Source organism: Chelon labrosus (genome assembly GCF_963514085.1).
Source record: "Chelon labrosus genome assembly, chromosome: 20".
In the NCBI taxonomy this organism is placed as follows: Eukaryota; Metazoa; Chordata; class Actinopteri; order Mugiliformes; family Mugilidae; genus Chelon; species Chelon labrosus.
Genome location: NC_140353.1, coordinates 9610921 through 9624101, shown reverse-complemented (window position 1 = coordinate 9624101; position 13181 = coordinate 9610921). Strand labels below are relative to the sequence as shown.

Genomic DNA, 13181 nt, shown 5'->3' with positions numbered 1-13181 from the left:
GCTTCCTCTGGCTTTTAAATACAACAGCAAGAAAGACAGTTTACATGTCTACATTAAAAGAAGTTGTGGTATTGGATCAGTTTCCTAATTAAAAAAAACAAAAAATAAACCTTCAAGAAAAACAATTTTGCATTTTTTAATAGCTTTATGTGTATTTTTAGGTCCTGTGTCAAAGTAATCTGCACAAAAGTTTCAAGTACAACTGTATGAGTAGCTGGTGCAGATTCTTAAAGAAGATCCTATAGTTTTTTTAATAAGAATTATCAAATACAGACTTGAATACGAATTTCACGCAATGGAAACAATCGAATCAAACATTGGAAAGGTATAGTTTAGCAGTCGAGGACTTGTCTGTTGTCTGCACAGTTTAAAAGAAGTCAGCTGAATGTTTCACCCCCCCAAAAAAAAAATATATTTCTGGTTTTCCGAGACGTTCTTGGAGCCTTTTGTTTCCCTATGTGCTATGTATTTAGGATGACGGACGATGCAAAAGAAGTGGAGATAGATTTAGAGTCTCATAAATGAGGGAAAGTGCCTCGAACATTAATTATTTCTAACATCCAGCAGGGGGCGACACAGAAAAAAAAAAAAGACTGTATAAAGTTTTAGAAGAAAATTGAGGATAATTCTCACTTTATTTATTTATTGGACATCTATGAGTTAGTTCCAAGTCCATCCAGCAGCAGTTTAATTTTAAATAATGCCACATAAAGCACGGCGTGGCTACCTTGTGACTGACGAGTCGACGCCGTATGGGCACGCCGCATTATATCCTTAGGTTTTCACCTCTTCAGATCTAGACCCTCTCATCCTCCAAAAATCCAAGATGGCGGCAGCGACCAAAGCCCTGAAGAAGATAGTCCACGTAACGATGAGTGCCATCACGGCGTCTACATCCACTTCTTTAATACAGTCCGAGTTTGGGACGGCGCCCCGAGCACAAGCAGAATGATCTGAGTTCATGTGATAATTCATGTCGTGGCTGACACTTTTCCTTTTAAAAAATACTGATGTTGAAAGAAAAAAAAAGAAAAAACACTGATCCAATAAAAGTGGTTAAAAAGTGAGGAAGATTTTTCTCACGCTCCGCAGGAAGCAGATCTGAGATCACGTGTAAAACTACATCTGGATCATTTTTATATAAAAATCTACACAAGCTAATACTGGTACCGCCCTCTCTTCCCTCCGTGTCCACCACGTCCTCCGTAATCTCCACCATGTCCCCCTTGGTTCCGCCCGCCACCTTTCCAACCTCCACCGCCTCGTCCTCCTTGTCCCCATCCTCGTCCTCCTCCTCCACCGCCGCCGCCGCCGCCACGTCCTCCCCACCCACCTCCTCCGTCTTGTCTTTTCTGCCAGGGTGGCATCTCAGGAGCCGGGGCGTCTATCTCTGAGGGGCGTCCTCCTCGGTCTGGGACTCTTCCCATCAGGATCTGCGGATAAGGGAGCGGGAAAGAAATATTAGTGAAGAAACACAAGTGTTTTATTTTGAAAGGGGAAATGCTACCTACCTTGTTGACGGCACACGCAGTCTTCTCCCTGCTGGAGCCGCTGCTGGTCTTCACCACGTTGCAGATGTCCTCTCTGGCAGCCAGCAGATGGGCCATGTCCACTGCGCACTGCGGCCTCAGAGAGTGTCTCCTGGGCTGGTAGGCTCTTGCCATGCTGTCCACTCTCACCTGAAAAGAGATGAACAGTCAGCTTTAACAGAAAATTTAAAAAAACTGCAATATGTTGCTTCCTGTTAGGTATATGAGCGTGAACATGCCTTGGCTCTGTCCGACCACCCGAACGACTGAACCGTGACGTCCAGCCGTTTGATCAGCATCCTGCGCCGACACTCGTACTCCGCCGACAGAGTTGTGTTGATCTTGCGCAACTTCTCCTGCGTAGACGGGCGACGCCAGAGTGACTTAAATGAAAACTTTACGGGGCCGTCACGACCGGACACAACACTCAGACGTTCCTCTACGTACCCACTGATCACCGCCGAGAGACTTCTTCAGCACCGGGCTTCCAACGGAGGAATCGGGAAGATCTTTAAGAACTTTTTCAACCTGTTATTAGACACAGATTTTAGTCCTTCACACCATACACATGTTTTAATATGTTGCTTTAGTAGGAAAATATAGATTTGCAACATGAAACTCATTGCACAGAAACGTAAATCCTTTCCGGATGCAGGAATCTTTGCAGGTGGGACGCTTCATGCACGTTTTGCACATTATTATCATGTGCATGGACACAACAAATGTCATTATCACGTGATGTGTGTGGAGTCACCTTGTTTTGTACTTGAGTGAAAACCCCCGCAGCGTCCTGGCCCCTCGGTTCAGGCAGTTGGAGCGTCTCACAGATGGACAGCAGCTCCCGATACACCGGCCCCTCGTCTTGCCGTTGATCTGAGAGCTGCCTGCTCCTCACGATCTGAGCCGCCTGAAGCTCAGAGCTCAGAAACACTTCAAAAATAAAAACAAAGACACGTTAATGACCGTCTCGAGACAGTTTGCAGCACATTGACTGGATTGAAGAGAGGGATTACACACAGACAATCTTGAGATGGTCTTGTGTGTTCCGCACACTGCCTTTGAGAATCCCCGAAACCACCTCCTCATGAGGACAGTGCAGCTCCTTCAGCAAACCACTCATCTCTACCTGGAGGCTCTCCATGTCGTCTGGAAGGAGGTCAGATAGAAAACGGTTTGACAAAGAAGAGCAAAAAGACAGCTGTGAGTCTCAGATTCAGGTGTGGGGTGCGTGTGTCTCACCTGGACCTGAAGTAATGCTCTCCTCCAGGTCACACAGCGGCTTTAGCCCGGATGCCAGCCACCTGCAAAGGTCCACATACTCAGGCGAGGACAGGCCTCCCTCCGCGGCTCTGAGCAGCGCCTTCTCCTCCAGAAGAGGGCCGTCATAGCTGAGGACCACCACACACAGTCAGATACCCGCACATACATTGGCGCTGTATGGACCAGCTACGTCATTTTATACGGACACGCGGACCGGAGGCAAAGCTACGTACATGCTAACAGTGAATTAGCTTACCCGAGCTGCTCCAAAGAGTCCAAAATGTCACACTCCATCACTAAAGCTGTGAAGTTTTTACTTCTCTTTATCTTCTGAAGTCATTACGACGTTACGGCTCCAGCTATGTCAACATTAACAGCTCCTGGCTCCATTCATTTCTTCGGCGCTATCATCATGCCCCTTTGGTGTTGCGGTTCGCTACCGGAGTGAAACATGCGACCGCTGTAACTACAGTTCCGCGGAATGTTTGTTCCGCACTGGTATAAAAGCGAACCAGCTCAAGTAAAAGTCCAGTTTTAATTAACACACAAACAAATCTTAAAAGCAGAAAAACCTACTATGAATAAATGACCAATGAATGTCTGTTTCATAATTGATTTCAAATAGCTGCAGAATTCAAATTGGAGACAGATTTAGACACATAATACACAAAATAATGCCGTGATGTCAGAAATATAATATTATGAATATAAATAAATAAAATAAAATGTACTCAGATAGTTCCTGTGGTAGAAAGTAACGAAGTACATTCACTCAAGTATTATTGGAGGTATCGTGCAACCTTAAAATGGCACCTACCTTTAATGCCTCCAACATGTAATACAGTTCAAAGGGAATAATCACTGGATAATGAGTACTATACTATTACTACTATTACTACTACTACTACTGTATATTTGCTACTTTAACCTCAGTTTAGATTAGATTAGACTGAACTTTATTGTGATTAAACATGTACAGGTACAGAGCAACAAAATGCAGTTTAGCATCTAACCAGTGCAATAGGCAGTAAGTGCACGTGGCATAAATAGTATGGTATATAAGTAGAATGGTACAGGTTGTTTTTTTACAGTATATAGACACTATTTACAGATCAAAACCTATGTACAGGTGAGACCATATATACATACACATGAGGAGGCGAACAGTAAAAGCAAAGTGCATATATATTCTTAGTCTATTTGTACCTGTGTGGTCAAAGACAAAGGTGTGGAGATTTCAGAACTGATAGCTGCGCTTTACAGCCGTGCATTCACATGTGTTCATACATGATTGCATGCTTGCAAGTCTTACGCAAACTGGATAATGTTTACCACGCGGCACCGTTGTTCGTTGTATTCCAGGGACGGATGGTCTGCCTCGTCCACCTGTACACTTTATTATCGGTATAGTCTTACTGATAAAGAGTTTTCCATCTTACCTATGGATTTACATCCATAAAAAAAAGGAAATTCCTCAATCCCATCACTTATTCCCATTATCTATTATTATTATTAAATGTTACTATAATCCTTTAAAATAATTTAAATGACTCTGAGGTGAGCACATCTGGCTGTATTGCCCATAAAAGGTTATGATTTGTCACAAATATTGCTGAATATCCAAGGTCGTAGACAATTATTCTTTGTCGACAACCACAGTATTTATGCTGCTACCTGTCCTGGCCCTTTTTTCCTGCTAAAATTAAGTCCATTATAATCATAATAATAATTTATAAATGAGGAATCACTAATCACCTGAGCATGTGTATTAATTCCCCGTCTCAACCGTACCCGCCGATGTTCATCCACTCCAACGCACCGAAGCACACGCACACACAAAAAGCTTAAAACTCACCATTTTATTATGATAATGTTATTTGATATGTCAAATTACAAGTGTATGATGTAACATAAAAACAGTTACAAACATATGTATGCATATTTACATTATATATTTATGAAAAGTAACAAGCTACATCTGTATAAAGAAAATACAACTATGACATGAGTTATTGGGACTATAAATTTTACATCAGATACTTGGTATTCTCGAACCATGATAAGAAATACCTAGACGTGTAGAAACCAATAAAACCAGAAGGAGAGATGTTAAGTCGTAAGATGGAAACTAGGATGGACGTGAGGCACTTTTTTGAGGTTGTCAAGGATGTGAAAGCCGATGGCACTAAGAAACTTAAAGAGAAAGAAGAGAGAGAGAGAGAGAGAGAGAGAGATGCACAGGGAAAGAAATATGCACAGAGTGAAAGAAGGAACGAAAGAAAGAAAACAGGCAGTGTTTACAGAATAGTTAAGAGTAGTACCATTTATACTGCAAGTTTCAAAACACAAATGTCTTCCACTATTTAGAACTAATCACATAAATGTTACATCAAGCGCTGTAAGATGAAAAAAAGCTTACATATAGTATCATCAGTGCACCAAAAGCATCGGAGAATTGAAACATAACCACTCAACTGCTGTGAAAAGTAACCTTTTTAAAACAATACACTGAAGAGAAAGAGGTTTATATAGATTTTTCATTTTTTTTCTTCTTTTTAAATCTACACAATGTCAAGAATGTACACTTGTATGCATTCCCAAAGATATGCACAATTTTCCAAGATTGAAAGAGGATAAAAGACTAGCAGCAAAGTGGTTAAAACTGAAGTCTTATATAATGCAGGTCAAAAAAATATATATATTAAAGCGGACAGACACATGTTGCATATATAATACAGTACATGACAGGAAGTTGCACTGTGCTGGTTAATGCAGAATGAGAAGTGTTATTTCAGCATTCTCTATACTTTTTTTTTTTTTTGTGTGTATAAATGCACGTCCTACATTTTGCTTCTCAGCCAGCAAGTTTTAATCAGGTTCATCAAACCTTGGTTCAGCTTGCATTGATGCAGGGCAATCCGATTACAATGGGAGAATATGACAAGCAACCAAACGTTTGGTTACACACCAACCCCGCACGCACACCGCCGGCAACCTGGAAACACACACACACACACACACACACACACGCATACGCACGCACGCGCTGCAAGCACACGCACAAATCGTGGGCACACAAGAACGCACACACACACATATATAGATATAGTAACACTCGCGCACCCACACACATGCACAAGTGTCCACTTCATCACACAGAGCAATCAAACGTTTAAAAACTGACCGTCGTTGTTATATGCTGTTGGAGAGTTAGGATTTTAACAGTCGTTCATAGCTGATTTTCTCTGTCGACACAATAAAATTAGTGATTGTATCTAGCAGCTTTATGTGTGTGTGTGTGTGTGTGTGTGTGTGTGTATATATATATATATATATATATATATATATATATATATCAAACTTTAGAAACATGTGGACTGCCACTACTGTACCGTGTTAGCGCTATCCTTCCTTCTACCGTACAAAACTAGAGAGAAACTCTATTAGAAGCTCAATAGTCATTTCCATCACAAACGCCCTCTACTTTTCAATGTGAAATAATACTAAAAGGTGACCTATGTACAAAATGCTGTCATTTGAAGCTACAGTATATGCTGACAGCGACGATAAATACAGCTCTATCTTTAAAATTTCAAAGACAAAGAAAACAACCGAAAAAAACAAAACAAAAAAAAAAGCTGGGATTATTAATCGGTATTTAAATATAGTGTTACGTATTTACAGGTGTTTGGAGTTTGGTACCAGGGGTCGGTCCTCTAGCTATATAGCGTTAAAGTGTCCTGTCCCGTCACTGACTCAGTCTGTGGAGAGGTCAATGTGTTTCCCGCGTTAAAAAGTTTGCATAGAAAGTAAAGGGAGCGTTGGTCGGGGAGGGGAGGGGAAGGGAGAGGAGGGGAGCGGAATCAGGAAAATAAACGTTTCTCCTGCGTTTGTGTCGAGATCGAGGTTACGCCATTTTTCTTTTTTTTTTCTTTTTTTTTTTTAAGTTAGGAGTGACAGGAGGTGAAAAGAGATGCATATCTGTTAGCAACAGAATTTGGACGTTGCACCAAATCTGTCGTTGTGTTACAGTTAATTTAAAGAGAGCCTTAGTTAGGGGAGAGTTTCAGTTATTATTGCAGCCAGATGTCCAAACTGACCTTTTGTTTCTGTAGGGATTATATATAGTAAGTGTTGTTTAGAATAGAGTCAGTCATTTTTTTCTTTTGGGTGGGAAACTGGGTCCGATACAGTGAGACTGTGCCGTATAGTCCGTCTGTTTTCTTACACTTAAAAGGAGTAGTTTTGACTTTTTCCACTTTCTTGTCAAGGGTTAGATGAGAAGATTGGTAGCACTCTCAAGTCTGTTTGCTCAACATGAAGTGGCAGCAGTTGGTTAGCCTAGCCTAGCCTAGCTTAGCTTAGCACAGCTAGCCTGGCCATATCCAGTCGTAATGAAATCCTTCCGGCAGCAAATGCAGACCTTGTTAATTAACATGTTACAGCTTGTCTCTTAAGGGTAAACGTGACAAGTTGCACTGTTTTGTGGCCGAGCAGGTTTCTGATTCCTGTCAATCTCAAGGTGAGATTTGACAAGACTCCACAAAATCACATAACACACATAGAAATATGCTGCCTTCAAATGGAACGTCCTGAGCTTGCGGTTAAGACGTGAAGTCCTGAACTTTGAACTCAGACCTTATTGAAAATTCCCACTTACTAGCGAAAGTGGTAAACAAGTAAACTCCCATTTGAAGACAGCACATGTCCCACGCGTAGCCCCCTTTTAACACCACAACCGGTTGTTTACCCTTTTTTCATTTTAACAGAAAAAGCCAGGCAGCTTCCCCCCCCTGCTTCAGTCTTCAGTCAATCTCCTTCATCTAACTCGGACAGAAAGTCTACTTCATTGCTTTGTTCGCTTTGGAGCCAATAGACGAAGATGCTTCGAGAAACATACTGCTATGAGTCAAAGCCTTAATAGTCAGTGGTGACGCCAACATGACGTGTGCATATGAGAACCTATGCACGCAAGCACACACACGTACATACATACATAACATCTGGATGTTTTCCATATCGAAGATACTCAGCGTTCCTGAAGCAATGCATTCATTCACTCAGGGCCTGTTCAAGCGAAGACACATGGAAGGAGTGGACGGTGTAAACACTACATTTACACATGCACGTGAAGGGAAAATAAAGAAAGCAAAAATGGGACAAACACGGAAATTTGGAGAGGGGTGCTGCAACCAAAGCTTGGAGAGCAGTGCTTTAAGGATGTTGATTAGTTAAATTTATATACAGACTCATTCCAAAATCTTGAGGGTTTCTCAAATCAAAGAACGGCCTTAATTTAAGTGCCTCGTCGTTTTTTTAACCAAGGAGCACCGTGTGACCCCTTGCGTCACCGAAACAAAACTTGCTGGTTGAGCAAACAATTCAACCTTTTGATTCGAACCTAATGATAAAAGTGAGCAGGAAAATAACAATGAAGAAAAAACAAAAAAAAAAAAAAACACCAATTTCACTACAGCAGTAAATAATAACTCGGCTAAAAACAGAAAATTTCAAATGTACTGGTTTCAATTTTAAATGGTTCAAGAGGTTCTAATTTGCTATTTTCTTGACGTGGAAAAACCGTTTTTGGGGGAAACTCAGCATGGTAAAGTCTTTACCATTTCTTTCCCTTCTCACTGTGGATTCGATCCCTTTATTTTGGAATGCAATCAAATGGTCTAAGTCACCTCAGGGAGGCAGAGTAATCATTTTTAACACCTATACCAAAGCTGTGTGTTCAGAAATAAGCTGTTACTATTTGATTTAAAAAAAAAAAATAATAATTCCATGGAAAGGAAAACAAGGAAATCAATTGGCCATACATCCACCACAGCAACATCTCTCAAATGTTAAAATTACACTAAACATGGTGGTTAATATACCACAAGAATTTGAAAAGGGGTTACATTTACTCTGGGGGGGGAAATACCATTTCTAGTGCACTTTTCTCCGTCTAGTAATTACATTGTCAGCAAATGCTTAAGCCATGAAGGAAAGGCCACTGTTACCCAACTGCAAATTCACAAAAAAAAAAAAAAAGCAAGAACATATCCCTTTTAGCATACTCAAACAGCAAGTACTTTTTTTCTCAACGCAGAATAGTTTTGTTTTCATTTATCGTCATTAAGTTGTCCCTCTCTGTACAACAGACAATTTTCCTTCATAAAGTTACACATTACTTGTACTAGAGTTCTGAGATTTGTGGCCTGGCTTCTCAATGAGTGAGTGTGAATGTGAGAGAGGTGTGTGTGTGTGTGTGTACAGGTGCGTGTAATAACATCTCCAAGTCTGTTTATCGCGATGTCTCCTCCTTTTTCTCAGATTAAGCTCCTGAACTTAGCTTGTCGCTCAGAGCCCCCACAAAGCATATGGTTTGTCCCTCCACTGCTGCTTGTCGGCGACAAACACAAACTGAAATCTCCAAAAGCCCTCAGAGCTGGGGATCAACAACATATCACCCCGTCTGAGAGGGGGAATGAAAAAAGGATGCCGGCTTTTTAATTTTCCGCTTTTATCCACTTCCTTTGTTAGCTAGCTTTGAGGGTGTCCCAGTGTCCGGCGTCGGGTCACCCCGCGGCCTTGTGCTTGCCCCCACAGCAGCGGCAGGCCTCGCCACAGTGGTGGCAGGCGCGCAGGGGCAGGTAGCAGCACATGCAGGGCGCGATGAAGGAGAGCGCCACCAGGGCCAGCCAGCGCAGACAGAACTGCTCGTCAGATGTGTCACATGAGCAGGGGTCTGAGAAGTCACCCTCCGAGTCAGACATGCAGTGATACAGCATGCTCTCGGCGCACAGCATGCAGCTGACTTTGTAGATGCACTGCTTGATCGGGTCGGGGGCGTCTTGGCACTGCCCCCGCCAGTTGTCTTCGTGGTTGAACATCTCCCGACAGTAGATGCAGCGCGAACGCTCGCCGTCCTCTCGCCGCCGACGGCCCTTCTTTAACAGGGGCGAAGGCTGAGTCTTGATAGCCGTGTCCTTGCCCAGCCCCAGCCCCATGCCTGTTCCAATGCCCATGCCAGAGCCAGAGTGGGAGTCCCCACCGGGTCCGTCGGGGAAGAGGTACTCGCATTTCTTACTGTCCAGTTTGTGAAAGGAGGCGGGGAAGTCCAGGTCCTCGCGATCAGCCTCGTGTTTCCACATGACAGGATGGCGGTAGTCCTCATAGCCCCGGATGAGCACGTCTTTGCGAGGGTTGATGCGAACAATCTCCTCTTCGTCCATGCGAAAGCTGACACGGCGAGTCGACTAAAGGAAACCCATCAACAGAAGAAAGATAATCAAAATTTTGCATACTCAACAACACCATGTGGTTGCACAAGTGTTTGGTCGTGGAGAGGAGGCAGACCTGTGGAGGCAGGTAGCGGCGATTGCTAGAGGGGAACTCGTCGAAGGGCTGAGCGCGCACGTAGCAACCCCTGAACGGCTCGGTGGAGACAACATTGTTGAGATGAGAGAAGGACTCTTTCATCGGGGTGCAGATGGAGGGAGGCTCGTCACACACCTGGAGACACACAGAAGCAGATACGCATGCAAAACAGTTATAGTCAGATATGTGAAGGAAACTTGAATACACATTAACGTCTGCTCAAATTTTAATAACGACTACGAATCCAAACCCTCACAGTGCAATATTGCTTTAAGGACTTTGAAAGCATCTGAAAATAGATTAAGACATCACTTCAGGTTCTGGAAATCATAATTTTTGTCACTTTATCTATGACAAAAATAAACGACAAAAGAAAACACAAGCGTCGCAGCCGTAAACATTTGTCATTCTCACGTTCTACGTTACTATTCCACCGTCAAAAGCACGAGCGGTCGATCAATTCATTCTCCATGACCACAACAGATTTGACTCAGGGTGTGTAGGCTGCCTGTGTGTGTGTGTGTGTGTGTGTGAGAGAGTGTTTGTTCCACTTTAACCACCAGGGGGCATCCTGCTCCCACGCTTGGCCAAATGACTGTGTTGTGTGGTGATGACTCAAGGCCCTTCTGTTAAGAACTCAGAGTTCCCATCAGCCTTCCATGTGTTCCCACAAACATTTTAACTGATGCAAAATCTACAAACACGGCCCTAAAAAAAAAAAAGGATGCAAAAAAATAGAGAAATGTCGGAGGCTCCGGAGAAAACATTCCTTCCACCTCACGCCCAAGCCGTTGTATAATTACAAGAGGAAAGCTCACCGTTCACATCAATCAGGTCGGGATGTCTATAAATAAAATTACAGTGAGGGCCGCGGGTGGCTTTAAATGTGGCAAAGATATTTCTACACATCTTCGCAAACAAAATAAACCCAACAGACATCGCAGAATCCTTCAACGAAATCAAAAGCGATGCCGATTTATGATTCATACATGCAGAGGTGACGAGGGATGGGGGAGGATAGTCGGTTATTACATTAAGAGCCTTTTGTGCGGCATTATTTCAGCGCAAACCCTCTTCACGACTTCCTAGCATGTGGCGAACGTGACGCCATTCATGCATGGCGAGTGACATAAAAATCAGGACAACTATGGTTGAGTCAATGACTTAACTAGATTTGAAATTCGAAGAGGTACTCATTAGATGTCTAAAAACAATCCAGGTTATTTCTATCTAACCAACGCGGATGAAGGCATGCCGAGGAGGTATCTTCACACAAGTTCCATCCAACCATATTCAAGCCTTGAACACACTGGCTAGCTGTCCCTGTTTTCCCACACACATCCCGACCTCATCAAGGCAGGGTTAGTCCTCCTCTCTTCTCCTTCTGCCACCCTCTCCTCTCTCTCTCTTTCTCTCTCTTTCTCTCTCTCTCCCTCTCTCTCTTGTATGCGTGTGGAGGAGGCTGCTGGCTCTGGTTAGTCAGTGCCGTGTGTAAAGTAGCCCACGCCAGTGCTTTAACGCACAGCGGAAATCTGGTTTGCTCCCAGCTGCTGCTACAGTAATTACTGTCCTGTGGTTGCTAAGAGATGCTTCCTTTGACTTCTTTTTTTTTTTTTCCTCTCTTTCTCTTCTTTTTTTCCCCTCTCTCTCCCTCTCTTCCTCCCCTCCTCTTGCCCCCCCTCAGACTGCTAATACATGGTGTGTGTGTGTGTGTGAGAGAGATTTTGCTCCTTCTTTGCCTCCAAAGATACCAAGTAATACACATCCACAGCATCTGCAGGGGAATGTGAGGAATAGTAGACAGCGGAGGTAGAGAGAGAAGAGAAAGAACAGAACAGGAAAAAATGAGATTGTGTCCTTGTGTGTGTGTGTGTGTGTGTGTGTGTGTGAGTGAGAGAGAGAGAGAGAGAAAGAAGACGGGAGAAACAGAGAGAGGCCAAAAAGTCTGCCGAGGGAATGTCATAAACCAGCTCCAGCTGGAGAAATGCAGCACTGAACTTAAAAAGCCAGATGACAGCTGTGTGTGTATGTGAGAGAAAGAGAGAAAGGAGCGAGGGGTGGGGAGGTGGGGGGGCGAAATGGGAAACAGACTTGGGCTTCCTTTTAAAGAGCTTGCCTAAGCCCCACCATTCAAAGGCATGCGTGGGGGCCAATCTGGAGCTGATCTGACCCCAGAGATGTGGCTGGGTGAGGGAGGAGAGCAGAGGGGAGATGGAAGGGGGGGTGGAGGTGGTGGGAGCTAGGGGCAACCTGGCTCCACACCAACATCAGGGATCCATGCACTTCCGCCCTCAAAGGCGCAGGGGCTCGGGACAGGGGAAGGCTGGGGTCGGCCCACATGCTAAAAAAAATCCTCCTAGACGCGTTAACCATCTGCGTTAGACTGGAGAAGAAACTATTATGTCCACGTTTTGGATATTTGAATACAAACATTTAATAGTTTATACCCGCATGTGTATGTGTGCGTCTCTCACACTCTAGAAATCAAGTCATGAGTGGTGCTTATCTCTGGGTCCTGTCAGCTTAAAACAAAGAAGTACAGCCAAGTTACTCCTCATGTATCTCTTAAAGGAACAGTTTGATATTTTGGAAACGTGCTGTCTTCCAAAGTGTGATGACTCACGTCTGTACACCATATTCTAAGACACTGCTAGCAGCTCATTAGCTTGTTTTAGCTTAAAAAGATTGCAGAAGATTGAAAGCTATCAACTTTCTGGTCTAAATCCCAGCAAAAAAAAAGCTAAATTACTTTGAACTACTATTGCATTGTATCCAGTATGCTTTACAGAGAACCAGTGAGCCTTTCTGCTCAATGAGTAAGGCTGTAAAAGTAAACTGGTCAACAAAACCTCCAGTCTGTGTACAAAACTGATAAGAGAAAACTTCCTGCCAGGGCTAAATTAGATGCGGATGTTTTCTTGTGGTATTTGGAAAAAAAAAAAAACACATGCCTTACTTTGTACTAGCGGAAGGACTGTGGCAGTGGGTCATCACAGCTGAGTTGTGCAACCGCATTTTTTTTTT

The 13181-nt window shown here is 43.3% G+C and overlaps 2 protein-coding genes across 2 annotated transcripts in view; both read right to left on the bottom strand.

Moving 5' to 3' along the window:
* Nucleotides 1-138: 138 nt before the first annotated feature.
* fam98b (family with sequence similarity 98 member B) lies at nucleotides 139-3384 on the bottom strand. Its single transcript, XM_084569728.1, has 8 exons — nucleotides 3046-3384; nucleotides 2769-2917; nucleotides 2547-2675; nucleotides 2284-2459; nucleotides 1977-2057; nucleotides 1769-1885; nucleotides 1512-1679; nucleotides 139-1433 (listed from the first exon to the last, which is right to left on the bottom strand). Exons 1-8 carry the CDS (start codon nucleotides 3081-3083, stop codon nucleotides 1158-1160), a joined length of 1134 nt encoding a protein of 377 aa, XP_084425854.1. The 5' UTR covers nucleotides 3084-3384; the 3' UTR covers nucleotides 139-1157.
* A 1309-nt stretch (nucleotides 3385-4693) lies between these two features.
* The window catches only part of spred1 (sprouty related EVH1 domain containing 1), a 31987-nt gene continuing 23499 nt past the window's right edge, over nucleotides 4694-13181 (bottom strand). Inside the window, exons 5-6 of the mRNA XM_084568879.1 lie at nucleotides 10137-10292; nucleotides 4694-10036 (exon numbers count right to left, since the gene is read on the bottom strand). Of these exons, the coding sequence (XP_084425005.1) occupies nucleotides 9356-10036; nucleotides 10137-10292 (837 nt within the window). The 3' untranslated portion in view covers nucleotides 4694-9355. The remainder of the gene's footprint in view (nucleotides 10037-10136; nucleotides 10293-13181) is intronic.